This window comes from Leopardus geoffroyi, chromosome E1 (assembly GCF_018350155.1).
Source record: "Leopardus geoffroyi isolate Oge1 chromosome E1, O.geoffroyi_Oge1_pat1.0, whole genome shotgun sequence".
In the NCBI taxonomy this organism is placed as follows: domain Eukaryota; kingdom Metazoa; phylum Chordata; class Mammalia; order Carnivora; family Felidae; genus Leopardus; species Leopardus geoffroyi.
In genome coordinates, this window is record NC_059330.1 from 31313484 (window position 1) to 31326726 (window position 13243).

The following is a 13243-nucleotide window of genomic DNA, read 5'->3' on the forward strand; positions in this document are numbered from 1 at the left end:
CATCTGTATCCCAAAGCATCTTTCTTAGGTACAAAAATACAGATAGCATACAAGTACAGTAATTCTTTGTCTTCAAGCCAACTAATAAATTGTATACCTATTTGCTGTGTTTACCATGTCTACTTACAGGTTTAACATTAGGATTAAATGAGACCCAGAGTACTCATAAAAATACTTAAAAAAATATGGCACTGCAAATAACTATGGTGAACTTATTTTAAAATATCTGTAAAATTACATCATCCTCAGGCAAAAAGGCAATCCATTTTTCAGGCAAGGAATTAAAAGATAAGTAGTTCAGTATTAGAAATCACTTTCCAGTATATCCTGATACAAAATCGTCTAAGTAGACTAGTAAAACATAGAGGATTTCATGAAGACAATGCCATATATGTATATGTCTTGACAGGTAATTTGCTTCAGCAAATTCTAACCTCTCATCTTTCATAAAAATTGTACTGAGTAGGCTAATTACTTAATAATCACATGGTCAGTCAATACCTCTTCCTTGTGAAATTTTATTATAATAATTTCCTAGATGCTATATGTAATATATTTACAGAAGATAAAGGAAAAAGATAATTTTATTTCATTTTAAATAGTTGATCACATTGGCCTTATCTGTTACTGAATCTGTCTGCAAAGTAGCAACTGAAATAGAAGGACCTATTTCAAATGGAATGATACAGATATTATTATATTATTAGGCAACTAAACGAAAAAGGAAAGGTAGCTCAGCAAATATTTGGGTAGATAGGAGCTAATTTGGATTTTGGGGAAAAAAAATTCTTATTAAGTAAGATACAGTTTCAAACTCTGAAAACAAAGAATGCTCTACTAAATAAAGTCACTAATATATTTTGAATAAAAACGCTGAATTTACACAGAACATGGGTTGCCATTAATGTAAAACTGCCATTTTATTTTTCCAGAAAAACAATTTGTTTAGGCTAAAAGGAGGACCAAAACCTAAAAATTCTGATTCAACAGTAAAACAACTCAAATTTCTCAGAGTCTGTATAAATTGAGATGATTTTCTTATCTCTAAGATAATTAGATTAAAAAATAGCATGTGATAGTCATGCGGTTATGGGGTGATGATGGGAGTTTGGAGCTGATGGCCAAGAAAGAATTTTTGAAGATGTCTTTGGTGCAAAAAGGTGATTTTATTAAAGTACGGGGACAGGACCCATGGGCAGAAAGAGCTGCACTGGGGTTGTGACGGGTAACTGTCTACCCTCAGGTTGGGAGGGGGTTAGGGACAGTGTAAGTCTCTAAGGAATTTTGGAAGCAAGGTTTCCAGGACCTTGAGGGGCTAGCTGTTGTTAGGAAAATGCTATTTATTACTGTTTAGTAAAATCTAGTCATGAGACCCTTCAGATGTACATCAGGGAGTCATATGCTTGGAGTATGATTGCCAGCATATATCTTGGGGGAGTTGAGATAAAGGAAGGTTACCAAAGGAATTTTTATATGTTAAAGTAGACTTACAGGATGGGGTGTCAGGACTAATGTTAAGCCAAGATTCCCTTTTGTCCCTAGCAAAGTGTCATCATCGAGGCAGCTGAGCTCCTAGAGGGAGGTCACTCTGCCTGGTTCAAGGACTTGTCAATGGACTGTAGGCAGTAAGGGAATTTAATTTTTCATTTGCCTTTGTTTCCCACATCACCATGGCCAGCACTTAAACCCCCTTACATCTTGATGAGGGTGATATTAGGGCTCCAGGAAACAGAGTCTATAGGTTTCTGGAGATTAGGTATGGATAAGATTGCCTTTTACTTGCAGTTTACTAATTTACCCGTAAAACTGAAGCAGACACCTATCCTGCATGACTGTGATCTCTATCAGTCAACAACTTGCTTTCTTTCCTTTCCCCAGTTCTTGGGCAGCCAGGAGTGTCTGAGGAATATCACACACATCCCACCTAGAGGGGGGGATGCTGTTAGCCTGTACTTTGCCCTCAGCTTGCCCTATGCTCCCTCATCACTAGGAAAGCTTAAATCAAATAAAAGAACAAAGGCTGCCAAGTAGTTATTAGCTGGATAACTTTCTCCTTACCCAGAGAAATGGTTAGTATTAAATACTGGATGTTCAGAAATGCATATTAAAGCAACATCATTAAAAAACAATGACTTTATTTTTTAGTCATTTATAGATTTTTTAAACCTCAAATAATCCAGCCACCAATAAAAAGAGAGTACACGTTAGCAGAAGAGAGCCAGGAGTTTGAAAATCTAAGGGAGATATCTTAAGTACTTAATAATGGGAAAGTTTTAATGAGCACAAACCAAGTGTTTAAACAGTGGTGGGTGTACTAGATACTGCTGTGAAGAAACTTTATCTCACTGTCAAAACAAAATACACATAAGATTATTCAGCACTACGATGTGATGTTAAGTGATGTAGATGTGCAAAACAAGGGAAACAACTATAATAGGCACAGGGACTGGAACTGAGTTACAGTTTGAACAATGGTTAAGATTTAAATTGACTATGAAAACGGCACTGGTTGGGGCGCCTGGGTGGCGCAGTCGGTTAAGCGTCCAACTTCAGCCAGGTCACGATCTCGCGGTCCGGGAGTTCGAGCCCTGCGTCAGGCTCTGGGCTGATGGCTCAGAGCCTGGAGCCTGTTTCCGATTCTGTGTTTCCCTCTCTCTCTGCCCCTCCCCCATTCATGCTCTGTCTCTCTCTGTCCCAAAAATAAATAAACGTTGAAAACGGCACTGGTATAGGACCACGCAAAGGTGTGAATATGGGAATAAGTGCAATGTGTATTGATTGTAGCTATGCATTTTCAACTCCTCCTAAAATGTAAAAAATCCTTATCCACAAAAACTGACAGGAAAACAGGCTGTGGACCTTCAGCTCTATATCCACTTTTATATTAAAAAACAAACAAAAAACACGGCACATTTTTGCTGTAAGCTCCCTGGTGACCTGACAGGAAAAGCTCTAAAATGCTTTTCTACTTTTAATTCTTCCTTTTTAATCACCTTAGGTTTCTTTTACATACAATACTTTGCTCTCCCCAGGACTATTTTTTGGCACCTCTAAGTACATTCTACTATCTTCTTTGTATTTAGTGAGCATCTGACTATTTTGTTGTTTAGGATTTAGTTTCCCTTTGCTTTTTAAAAGCTTAAATAATGGAGAGTTGTTTCCTTGCACTTACTGCTTTTACATACACTTTGTCATAATTTATTCCATGTTCCCTTGATTCTACATTGTAAAACATCACATTTGTCTTACTCCTGCACAGGAGGAAACTGATTAATTTGGTGTCAATTTAGTTACCAAACGTTTTATTTCTATTTTGTACTCCTGAGTTGGCTGCTCAACTCAAACATAAATAATTAAAACCCAAACTGCCATTCATTTAATTGCAAATAAGTTAACTCTTCAAGAAAGTAATGGCTTTAGTTCTTTATCCTCTCAAAGAATAAGAATACTTTCTCACTGTTGTTTTATGGAAGAAAAAGGGAAATTTAAAGTATTTACCATTTCCAGTTTCTCTGCCTTAAGGCGAACAGAAGGATTTAGGGAAATCTTCTTTCCTTGTGGTCCATAATTATCAGTCCAGGCAGGGGCAATATCTAAGAGACAACAGGGTGCACGTTAATTGGAAATTTAATTGGAATAGAACTTTTCATTTGACAGAATGTGTTCTGGGTTCCTGCTGTTCAAAAATAATTCTGGCTAATCAGTTGGCAGTTTTCACTTTTGTTTTCATGATTTTTTTTTCTTTAAATCTAAAATGTATTATATAAATCAGCTTCACTTAAGCATTAAAAGATATGACAAAAAGAATGGCCAATTACGCATTAAGTCCCATGGAAATATTAATTTAAAAGACAAACATATATCCTACCACTACCCCATCATCAATCACCATGTCTTACTCGTTGTAAACCGAAGTCTTTTTTCTTCCAAATAAATAAAATTGTATTAGGAATTCAAAGAGATCGTGATACTTCTTTGACAGGCAAATGTGGTTTTGTTAGGGGAGTTCTGAAGGTACTAAGGAAAAACTCATAAATGCAAATTGTTTCAAGTTTGCACCTTAAGTATGATAGACTCAGAACTTCTGGAACCAAAAATCCTATTTCTTATTTTACAGAAGGGTTATATTTCAAGGAGCATAGATGGACTTTCAAGAATTAAATTTCATACACCTCTCACCCATCCTAACAACCTTCTCAAACTCCACTGATAATTTAGATGTGCCTTTGTCCTTGCTGCATGAGTACGAGACCAGACGCCACAAGGGACTAGACCTTGAAAAATTATTTGTTGTTTTTTTTTCTTTTTTTTTCAGTTTATTTATGTTGTGAGACAGAGACAGAGACAGAGAGAGAAAGAGAGAGCACAAGGAGGGGAGGGGCAGAGATAAAGGGAGAGAATCCCAAGCAGGCTTTGCACTGTCAGTACAGAGCCCGATGTGGGGCTAGAACTCACAAACCGTGTGATCATGACCTGAGCCAAAATCAAAGGAGTCGGACACTTAACCGACTGAGGCACCCAGGAGCCCCGAAAAATTATTTGTTTTAATATGTCAAAGTTTGTGAAACAAATTCCTGTAATTCATGTCAATCCTTACATCTAAATTGTCACTATTCTAAATACACTTCTAAATGGTATTTTACTAGTTCTACATAGAAACAAGAGGAAGAGAAAAAACTTTTTGAAATGTCACATCTTTATGCAGTGTTTTAATTTTTTTAAATTTCTCAGAGCATCTGTCTCTAAGTACAAAATGATTTGCATTCTCTTTCTTAAGAACATAAGAAGCGCATATGAAAATAAATAGTCTTCCTCTAAACCTTTAACACATCCTTAACATTCTATGTAAAATCTTGAATATAGCTTATAGGTGTCAAGATCATAAAAAAAATGGTTACTGACTTTTAGTTTCAAATGGAATCAAACCTTAAGCAAGCATGATTTTAGTATAATAGACTTCTATTATACAATTCTGATAAAAGCAGCAAAGTCTCTTTTGTTAACATGATACCTAATTTTTAGCTATGAGACAAAAAATAGTATATATCTATATATCTGTATCTATATTTTTTTCTCTTAAGTGAAATTCTGTGCCAAACCTATAGTGTGGCACAAAAGATCGGCATGGAGTGGTATAGAAGACCCAACAGCAGATAAATCAAACTTTTATTTTTCATTTTTAAGGTATGGATTTGTGAGGCTTGACAATGACCTTCAGCTTGGTGCCTGACCTGCAGTTAAGGCACATGAATACTAGGTGGACCCAAGCTAACTTAATTATGATTTCAGACCAATAATCTTAATCCTGGGAGTGAATTACTCAATTCAAGTGTAAATGTGTGGAAGGGATGGGGGATGGGAGGGAGAGAGAGCAGACAGAGAGGGAAGGACAGGGACACACACAGCATCCAACCCACACTAAGACCTTCATTCTCACCTACATTTTCCTAGATCTAAGCATAAAAATTTGCTATGTGTAACAGTGGAAATTAACAGATCAGCTCTTATTCACGCTTACTTTTAGCTAGGCAGTGCATTAAGTACTTCATATAGATACACTCATTAAGCTTTACTATAACCATATGACATATATGTTGCTATTCCCATTGAAAAGATGAAGAGATCAAGGCCCAAAAACATAAAGAAACTAGCCTATGATCACATAGCTAGTAGGTGACCATGTCAGGTTTCTAAACTCTTGTGACTCCCAGAGCTATTATTCTTTTTCTTTTGTTTGTTTGTTTGTTTGTTTGTTTGTTTGTTTAGAGAGTGTGAGTGAGAGAGCAAGCAAGAGTCGGGGAGGGACAGAGACAGAGGAAGACAGAATCCCAAGCAGGCTCCATGCTGTCAGCACAGCTCGATCCCAAGAACTGTGAGATCATGACCTGAACCCAAATCAAGAGTCAGACACTTAAGCGACTGAGCCACCCAGGTGCCCCAAAGCCATTATTCTTAAGTGTTGTCAGTATCTTTTATCAGGTTTTCTCATCTGTAAAGTAGAATAAAAGAGTCCACCTTACTGGGATTGTAAAGGTGAAATAAAAAACCATAGAAAACTATTAATGAACACTATCGAATACTGTTAATATTAACAAAGCAAAATATTTTAAAAGATTTAATGTAAAATTACACTAACCCCCCATTGAACAATATGCAATCATGGCTTAACAAAATCTCTCTTTCAGATGACCTTCCCCTAAACCTGTACCTTTGAGTCAAAACCTTAGGAGGATTTGTGCATAAATCTGGCATGCTTTGGTAATTCAGAATAGCTTGACCTGAAAAGCCTCCATAGACAGACAGCTTTTCCCATTTGTCAGTGACATCTCTCAATTCTGGCCTCAAGCTCTTGATTTGCTCCTCTCTAGGGGAGTGAGGATTTTCAAAGGATGGCTTATTATTCTCTTGGATCTTCTTTTCTATTCCTCTTTTTAGGAGAAGAAAGAGAATGTTTAAGAGGGCAGGATCAAAACCATTTGGTTTGTACCATGAACCCTCCATGGATATCTTTCCCTATCACTATTTGGTTTCAGTTCTAAAACCTTAGTGTGGGAGGACTGTGGTTTGTGTTATGGCAAAGTTAAAGCAACGATAACATTTCTTCATGCAATAATTCTTTACTGATTTTTTTAGGAATGTCTTTAGTATGTTTTCAGCCCACGTATAAGATCATGTGTTGGTTACCTTATGGCAATAGGTAACCAAATAGCTGTGGGTTCTAAAATAAATTTATATAATAGAAAAGTTGTTAAAAACATATTCGAGTAGTGTGTGGATTTTTAAAATTCTAACCAGTTTTACACTTTGGAATAATTTTGAGATGGGAACAGAGGTAGATTTGCCTCAATTCAGTTTAATTTTTGTTGAGGTTAACATTAAAACTTGTTTACATTTTTTTAATAAATACCAGCTGGCCAAAGGAATTTAGATGTGACAGTTAATGGTCTAATTTGGGAACAATCTATAATTAAGTGCTTATAACAGACAAATCACAACATAGATAAGTTACCTAGAGATGATTTAGAGTTGATTTTGGTTTTTTCTCCCCCCACAGAAACATTTGGCCTACGACATTTATGTGAAAGTAAAAATCTAGGACTAACTCAATGCTAATTCTACCCTAGGAAACTGTTCTGTTTTAATTGCATTTTAATATTTACTTTTCATACAGCTTACTCACTCAAATGTATTTTTCATTAAATCATTTTTCTATTACAAAATATGGTATTGTCTATTTTAGTCACTGATGCAAATTTACTTCATTTTATTCATCGCTCTGGGATCCCTTTGCTCTAATCAGATCTGCCTCCTAGGATCATCTGACACCTAGCTGGTCCTTAGTTCTTTACTATTGCTTACGGTACCTCTTCACTTGGGATGATCTCCTTCATCCATCGAATGATGTTTACCACTTCTTTCAAGATCTGGATGATGTCTGATTTTTGCGAAGAAATTTCTGCATGTTGTGACAAATCCTTTACTATGTACTAGTTTTGGGGGGTGGCAGGAGGATGCAGAATTGAATTAAAGGATGGGAGCTTTTGCTTCTGCTCTAAAAACATGCCCTGGAATATTATCTGAGCTACACCTTAGTCTGTGGGTTCTGTAATATTAGTAACAGCAAACTTTACTGAGCATATGCTATGTACCAATTACAGTGCTAAGTGCCTGATGTGCATGATTTCCCACAGGAGTATTAACTCATAAAGACCCACTAGGCGACTATTTCAAAGTCACACAGCTGATAATGTAGGAGCAAAGATATGAACGTCTGGGTTTGACATTTGCATTCAGAGCCTGTGCCTTCCGTACACCACGCTCAGGCCATTTCTCTCCTCAATCCACTTCTTTCATGTCTTTGCACTGTTTGTGACAAAACAGTATGTTCCTCTGAGCATGAAGACCACTCACATCCTGCTCCAGTTAACAAAGAACACTGCAAACAGCAGTTATTCAATAAAATAGACACATACGTATATATGTTCTAACTGAATAATGAAAGTTTTTTTTTTTAACTCCATGTTTTATTTCACCATAGACTATTAAATAGTTCATGGAAAATATCCTAATTCCTTCATAATTCCTACTGAACTATGTTTTCTACATACAGGACATACTCAGTAAATGCTTCTTGAATTAATAAAAGACTGAGAGGCACTGAGTAGTTCAATTACTTTCTTTTTTTGTTTGTTTGTTTGTTTGTTTTAATGTTTATTTTATTTTAGAGAGAGAGAGAGACAGAGCGTGAGCAGGGGAGGGTAAGAGAGAGAGACACACACAGAATCCCAAGCAGTTTCCAGGCTCTGAGCTGTCAGCACAGAGACAGACGTGGGGCTCGAACTCATAAGCTGTGAGATCATGACCTGAGCTGAAGTCAGATGCTTAACCGACTGAGCCACCCAGGTGCCCCTCAATTACTTTCAAAATTAAAAACATGTTATATAAATGTATCCTCACCATCGTTTGTTTTTTTCATTTATCTTTTTTTTCTCACATGAGAAAAAACAATACATCCAGAGAATAGAAATTAATTACATTAAGGGGATAATACTAATAAAGTTTCTAAGAGTCAACAGACTCCACCCAGTAAAAGGGCATATAATTTATGGCTAAAGATTGCTGCCGACCCACTGGTAAATACTGCTCCAAATCAGAGGAAACCACTATGGAATCCGCTTTAAGTTCCTGTTAAGTGTGGTGTCTGTGTGCTGTGGTTTGAATGTTTGTGTCCTCCCCACATTCACATGTTGAAACCCTAACCCTCAAAGATGATGGCATTAGGAGATGGGGCCTTAGGTCATAAGGGAGGAGCTCATAGATGGGATTAATGTTCTTATAAAAGAGATCCCACAGGCTTTCCTACTCCCTCCCCACATAAGGACATGAAGGTAAGCCTGCAACCTGAAGAAGGCTCTTACCGGGACCCTGCCAACACCATAATCCTGGACTTCAAGCCCCCAGAACTGTTAGAAATAAATGTCTGTTGTTGATAAGCCACCCAGTCTGTGGTATTTTGTTACAGTAGCCCAAGTGGACTATCATACTATATAATTTATACTAACTTGTCCTTATTTTACAATTTTGATCTAGATTAATGCCATTAAAATTAAAATATATAGGTAACAGTTTGCATTATAATTTAAACATATGTAATTAAAATTTCCTTTCTATAAGCATGGCTTTTTGATTGTTGTTGTAGTACTTAATTTTTGGAGATAATTTAAAAGGAAGGCTTTTTTTTCTTGATATCTCAGCCACTAACAGATACTTTATAGTTTGATAAAAATTCTTTTCTTATGTAGGTTACACAGTTAATACTTTATTGTTTTAAAAAGTCAGTAAATCATTTTATGGTAATCATAAGCAATAATATTCAATTCATAACATTGATGTTCTTTCTAACTTACATCTATAATAATCTCTTCTTAAAAAAACATATTTCTTAAGCTATGCTCCTATCTATAATATCTCTTAAAGGTGGGTTTAATAAACCTCATCAGTATTTCACTAAAAGGACAAGGCAACCTAATCTTGATTTAAAGGCGAGTTTACATTATTTGGTTTCAACAGTCCATTGGTTATTACAGCTTCACAGACACCGTTATGATAATGCATCTTAAAATTTCAACTCTTTGTTAAGGAAAATTTCTAATAAAAATCATAATGTAACAAGGACCACTGCACAATACATTCATTTTACTCTTTTATTCATTGAAGGAAAAAAGGCATAATGCACCCTTCTTTAAAGTCTATTAAGTCACATTATGTACTCCTCGTTGAGAAAGAGTAATTGAAAGAAATAACAGTAAAGAGGAATTAAATGTGCATTTACCTGTATTAGACATATCCGTAGGGCTGTTTTCTGAAGAAGTAATTGGAGTCTGTTCTGTTTTCTTGTACCCAGTTTTTATCTATGAAAGAAAAGGAAGAATATAAAATGTCATTTTCTAAAGTAGGTCAAAGACCAGACTAGAAGCTCACGTTAACATAAAAAGAATGGTTTATAAGATTAAAGCTGTGGTCCAAAAAATATGAAATCTCTAAAATTTTGGTATATTTATCTTCAAGCAAAGCATTTCAGAATTAAAGGTAACAACTGCTTTCAGCTCTATGCTGTCCAAGGACAACAAAACATAAGGCCATGTACCTTATCTCTGGAAAGGTATTATAACCCCAAATAAAAAAAAGTAGAAGAGGCTGACAGATAATCTTACACTCTGCATCTTATTAGCAGGCACTTGAAAAGGTAACTTGAAATTACCTTTGATGAATTTTATTCCATTGATTGAAAGCCTACCTGAGTTTCCTATTTTGTTCTATAGCTAACATGGAATTTAAGAGTATATGCTCTATCTGTTTTAACTTTGATTTGTTAGGGCACTGCAGCAATTAGTAATTAACTGCTGATTTTGATGTAGAAACTCCTCCTTCTGTGTGATTCTACTGGGGTGAACTAGGTATTAGCATACACATGTGAGGGAACCATATCCACCTACACTGGGTAATCAGGATTACTGTCTCACTGTGCAGGAGAATAAGCTAAGAACAAAAAGGTAGACTGCCTGTCTTTAGTCAAGCACAAAATAGGAATAACAAGAAACCGTTAGACACTTTCTGAAAATAAATATGACATGCCTAACACAGTTTTGAGTGCTATCTAGGCATATCTTTGCAAGGCCCTCCCTGATCTTGACTTTCTGAACCAAAGACACACTGACTTGAAAAACTGTATTATTGACGCAGCACAGCATAAAATTCTTAAGCAGGAAAAAAAGAAAAGGTCTTTCAAGTAAATACCAAAATGTTAATAAACTGCATTGCCGAAATTATAATTCTATGTGTATGTAACAAACGTAAAAATATACAGACCGGATAAATATACAGAGAAATGTAAGATTACCTGATTTCTCCTAAAAGAAGATAAAATGGTATCTGTAGTTTGGGGAGTAGATGAGGTCTTTGGAATTAGTATTTCAGGGGGAGAAGGAAGAAGGCTAAATGTTGAGGCTTGTGGTCCATATTCTCCTGAAGCTTGTAAAAGGGATGTACAAGATGGATTTTCTAGATGACTGCCATCCGATTTTTGTCTTATGAAGGCTATCTCCCAAGCAGATTCTGACCTAGCATTAAAAAGCAATAACTTTATGGATAGGTTATGGATATGGTACAATTGCATTTTAAGATAATGTTTCAAATATTATGAAAATATACTTCTTTTAGGGTCTAAAGTATTTAAGTCTCTTAAATTACTATTTTTGAGAAGACATGTTAAAAAACTCATTCTACTTTATGGATAGGAGAGTTACCTTAACTTGGCTCTAGTAATTATGCTTTTTGCTTCTTCAAAGGATACACCAATCATAGATTCCCTGTTTATTGAGACAAGTTGATCTCCTGGCTTCAAACGTCCATCCTAACGAAAAAAGTAATATATATAAAGAAACTAATAATGATGGTTTAAAAAAAAACTGATGTAACCAAACCAAAGAAAAATTTTAGTCAACAGTCTCTTTAAAAAAGAGTGAAAAGAAAATACTGGACAAAGAACCTCAATAGCAAAAAGTTTTTAGCTAGTTTGCCTACACGTGGATGAAATGGAATGGTTCGTGCATACACAGGCTAAATTTGCACACTAAAGAATCCTGAAGACATACATGAATACATATATGCCTAGATTAAGACACAGCCTGCCTGGCACACCAGGAAAAGACCTGTTTTAAAAGCTTGGTACAGGGGCGCCTGGGTGGCTCAGTCGGTTAAGCGTCCGACTTCAGCTCAGGTCACGATCTCGCGGTCTGTGAGTTCGAGCCCCGTGTCGGGCTCTGGGCTGATGGCTCAGAGCCTGGAGCCTGCTTCCGGTTCTGTGTCTCCCTCTCTCTCTGCCCCTCCCCCGTTCATGCTCTGTCTCTCTCTGTCTCAAAAATAAATAAACGTTAAAAAAAAATTAAAAAAAAAAAAAGCTTGGTACTACGTATGAGACAGATACAGCTCTGACTCTGTGATAAAGTGAAATAATTCTAGAATATTTCAGAGTGCAAGACTCATTCACTTTAGTTTCTGAGCATTCCTGCATCTCTCATCCCACCAAATTGGTAAGATTCATTCCATAGTAAGATTTAAAAAAATTTTTTTTTAATGTTTCTTTATTTTTAAGAGTGACAGACAGAGCATGGGTGGGGGAAGGGCAGAGAGAGAGGGAGACACGGAATCCCAAACAGGCTCCAGGCTGTGAGCTGTCAGCACAGAGCCTGATGCAGGGCTCGAACCCATGAACTGGGAGATAATGACCTGAGCCCAAGTCAGACGTTTAGCCAACTGAGCCATCCAGGCGCCCCTCCGCAGTAAGATTTCTAAAAATTCAGTCAAGGATCTTAGTTAGATTGATCCTACCCATATTTCAGCTCTTTACTAGATCCGTCATAACTCCTGTGATGCAGGTCTAGCTGGTTGTATATCCAGCTTTACTCATGTCCTACTAAGGATGACCACTTCTAACCGGCTGCCTTGCATTGTCTGCTAAGACCCAGCTCTGGCTATAACTAGCCTAACTGGATAAGAACAGAGCCTACTGATGACAAGATTTAATTTAAATTAATTTAAGTTTCTCAGTCTTTACCTGTCCTTTTCCTTAATTCAAACTGGAAAAGAAGAATGAGCTCTTTTCATTTTCAGCTCCTAAGACATGTCTCAATTATTCTCAAAGATAGAAGGCAATATTTCTGTAATGAGGGAAGAAGCTTATATGGTTAAAAGAGCTAGATTTTCACCCTAATGGCATTTAATTAAGTTCTACAAATTCAAGGAAATATCTCCCTTCAAAGTCTTATCTACGATATATTCTAAGATATATTCCTTGGAAAACTAACTGATCTTCAATCTGAACTTCATTATATATAATAATGGTAATCTATAGTTACTTCACTACTAAATAACAATAGCTATTTTTTTGTTGTTGTTGTTTTTTAAAAAGATATTTAGTAAGGCACCTGGGTGGCTCAGTCAGTTGAGCATCTGACTTCAGATCAGGTCATGATCTTGCGATCTGTGAGTTCGAGCCCCTCATCGGGCTCTGTGCCAATAGCTCGGAGCCTGAAGCCTGCTTTGGATTCTGTGTCTCCCTCTCTCTCTGCCCCTCCCCTGTTTGCGCTCTCTCTCTCTCTCTCTCTCTCTCAGAAATAAACATTAAACAAAATTAAAAAAAAAAAAGATACCAAGTGCTACCTCTTACACTGAATACTAAGTA

At 36.4% G+C, this 13243-nt stretch overlaps 1 protein-coding gene across 5 annotated transcripts in view; it reads right to left on the reverse strand.

Moving 5' to 3' along the window:
- Positions 1-13243, reverse strand: part of STXBP4 (syntaxin binding protein 4) — a 172611-nt gene that overhangs the window by 132037 nt on the left and 27331 nt on the right. For all 5 annotated transcript variants that reach the window (XR_006714878.1, XM_045488328.1, XM_045488327.1 and 2 more), the window contains 4 exons: positions 11307-11413; positions 10901-11120; positions 9833-9911; positions 3499-3593 (listed from right to left, as the gene is read on the reverse strand). Coding sequence is in view for 4 of the 5 variants with exons in the window: in XM_045488328.1 (XP_045344284.1) it covers positions 3499-3593; positions 9833-9911; positions 10901-11120; positions 11307-11413 (501 nt within the window). In the remaining variant the exon portion in view is untranslated. The remainder of the gene's footprint in view (positions 1-3498; positions 3594-9832; positions 9912-10900; positions 11121-11306; positions 11414-13243) is intronic.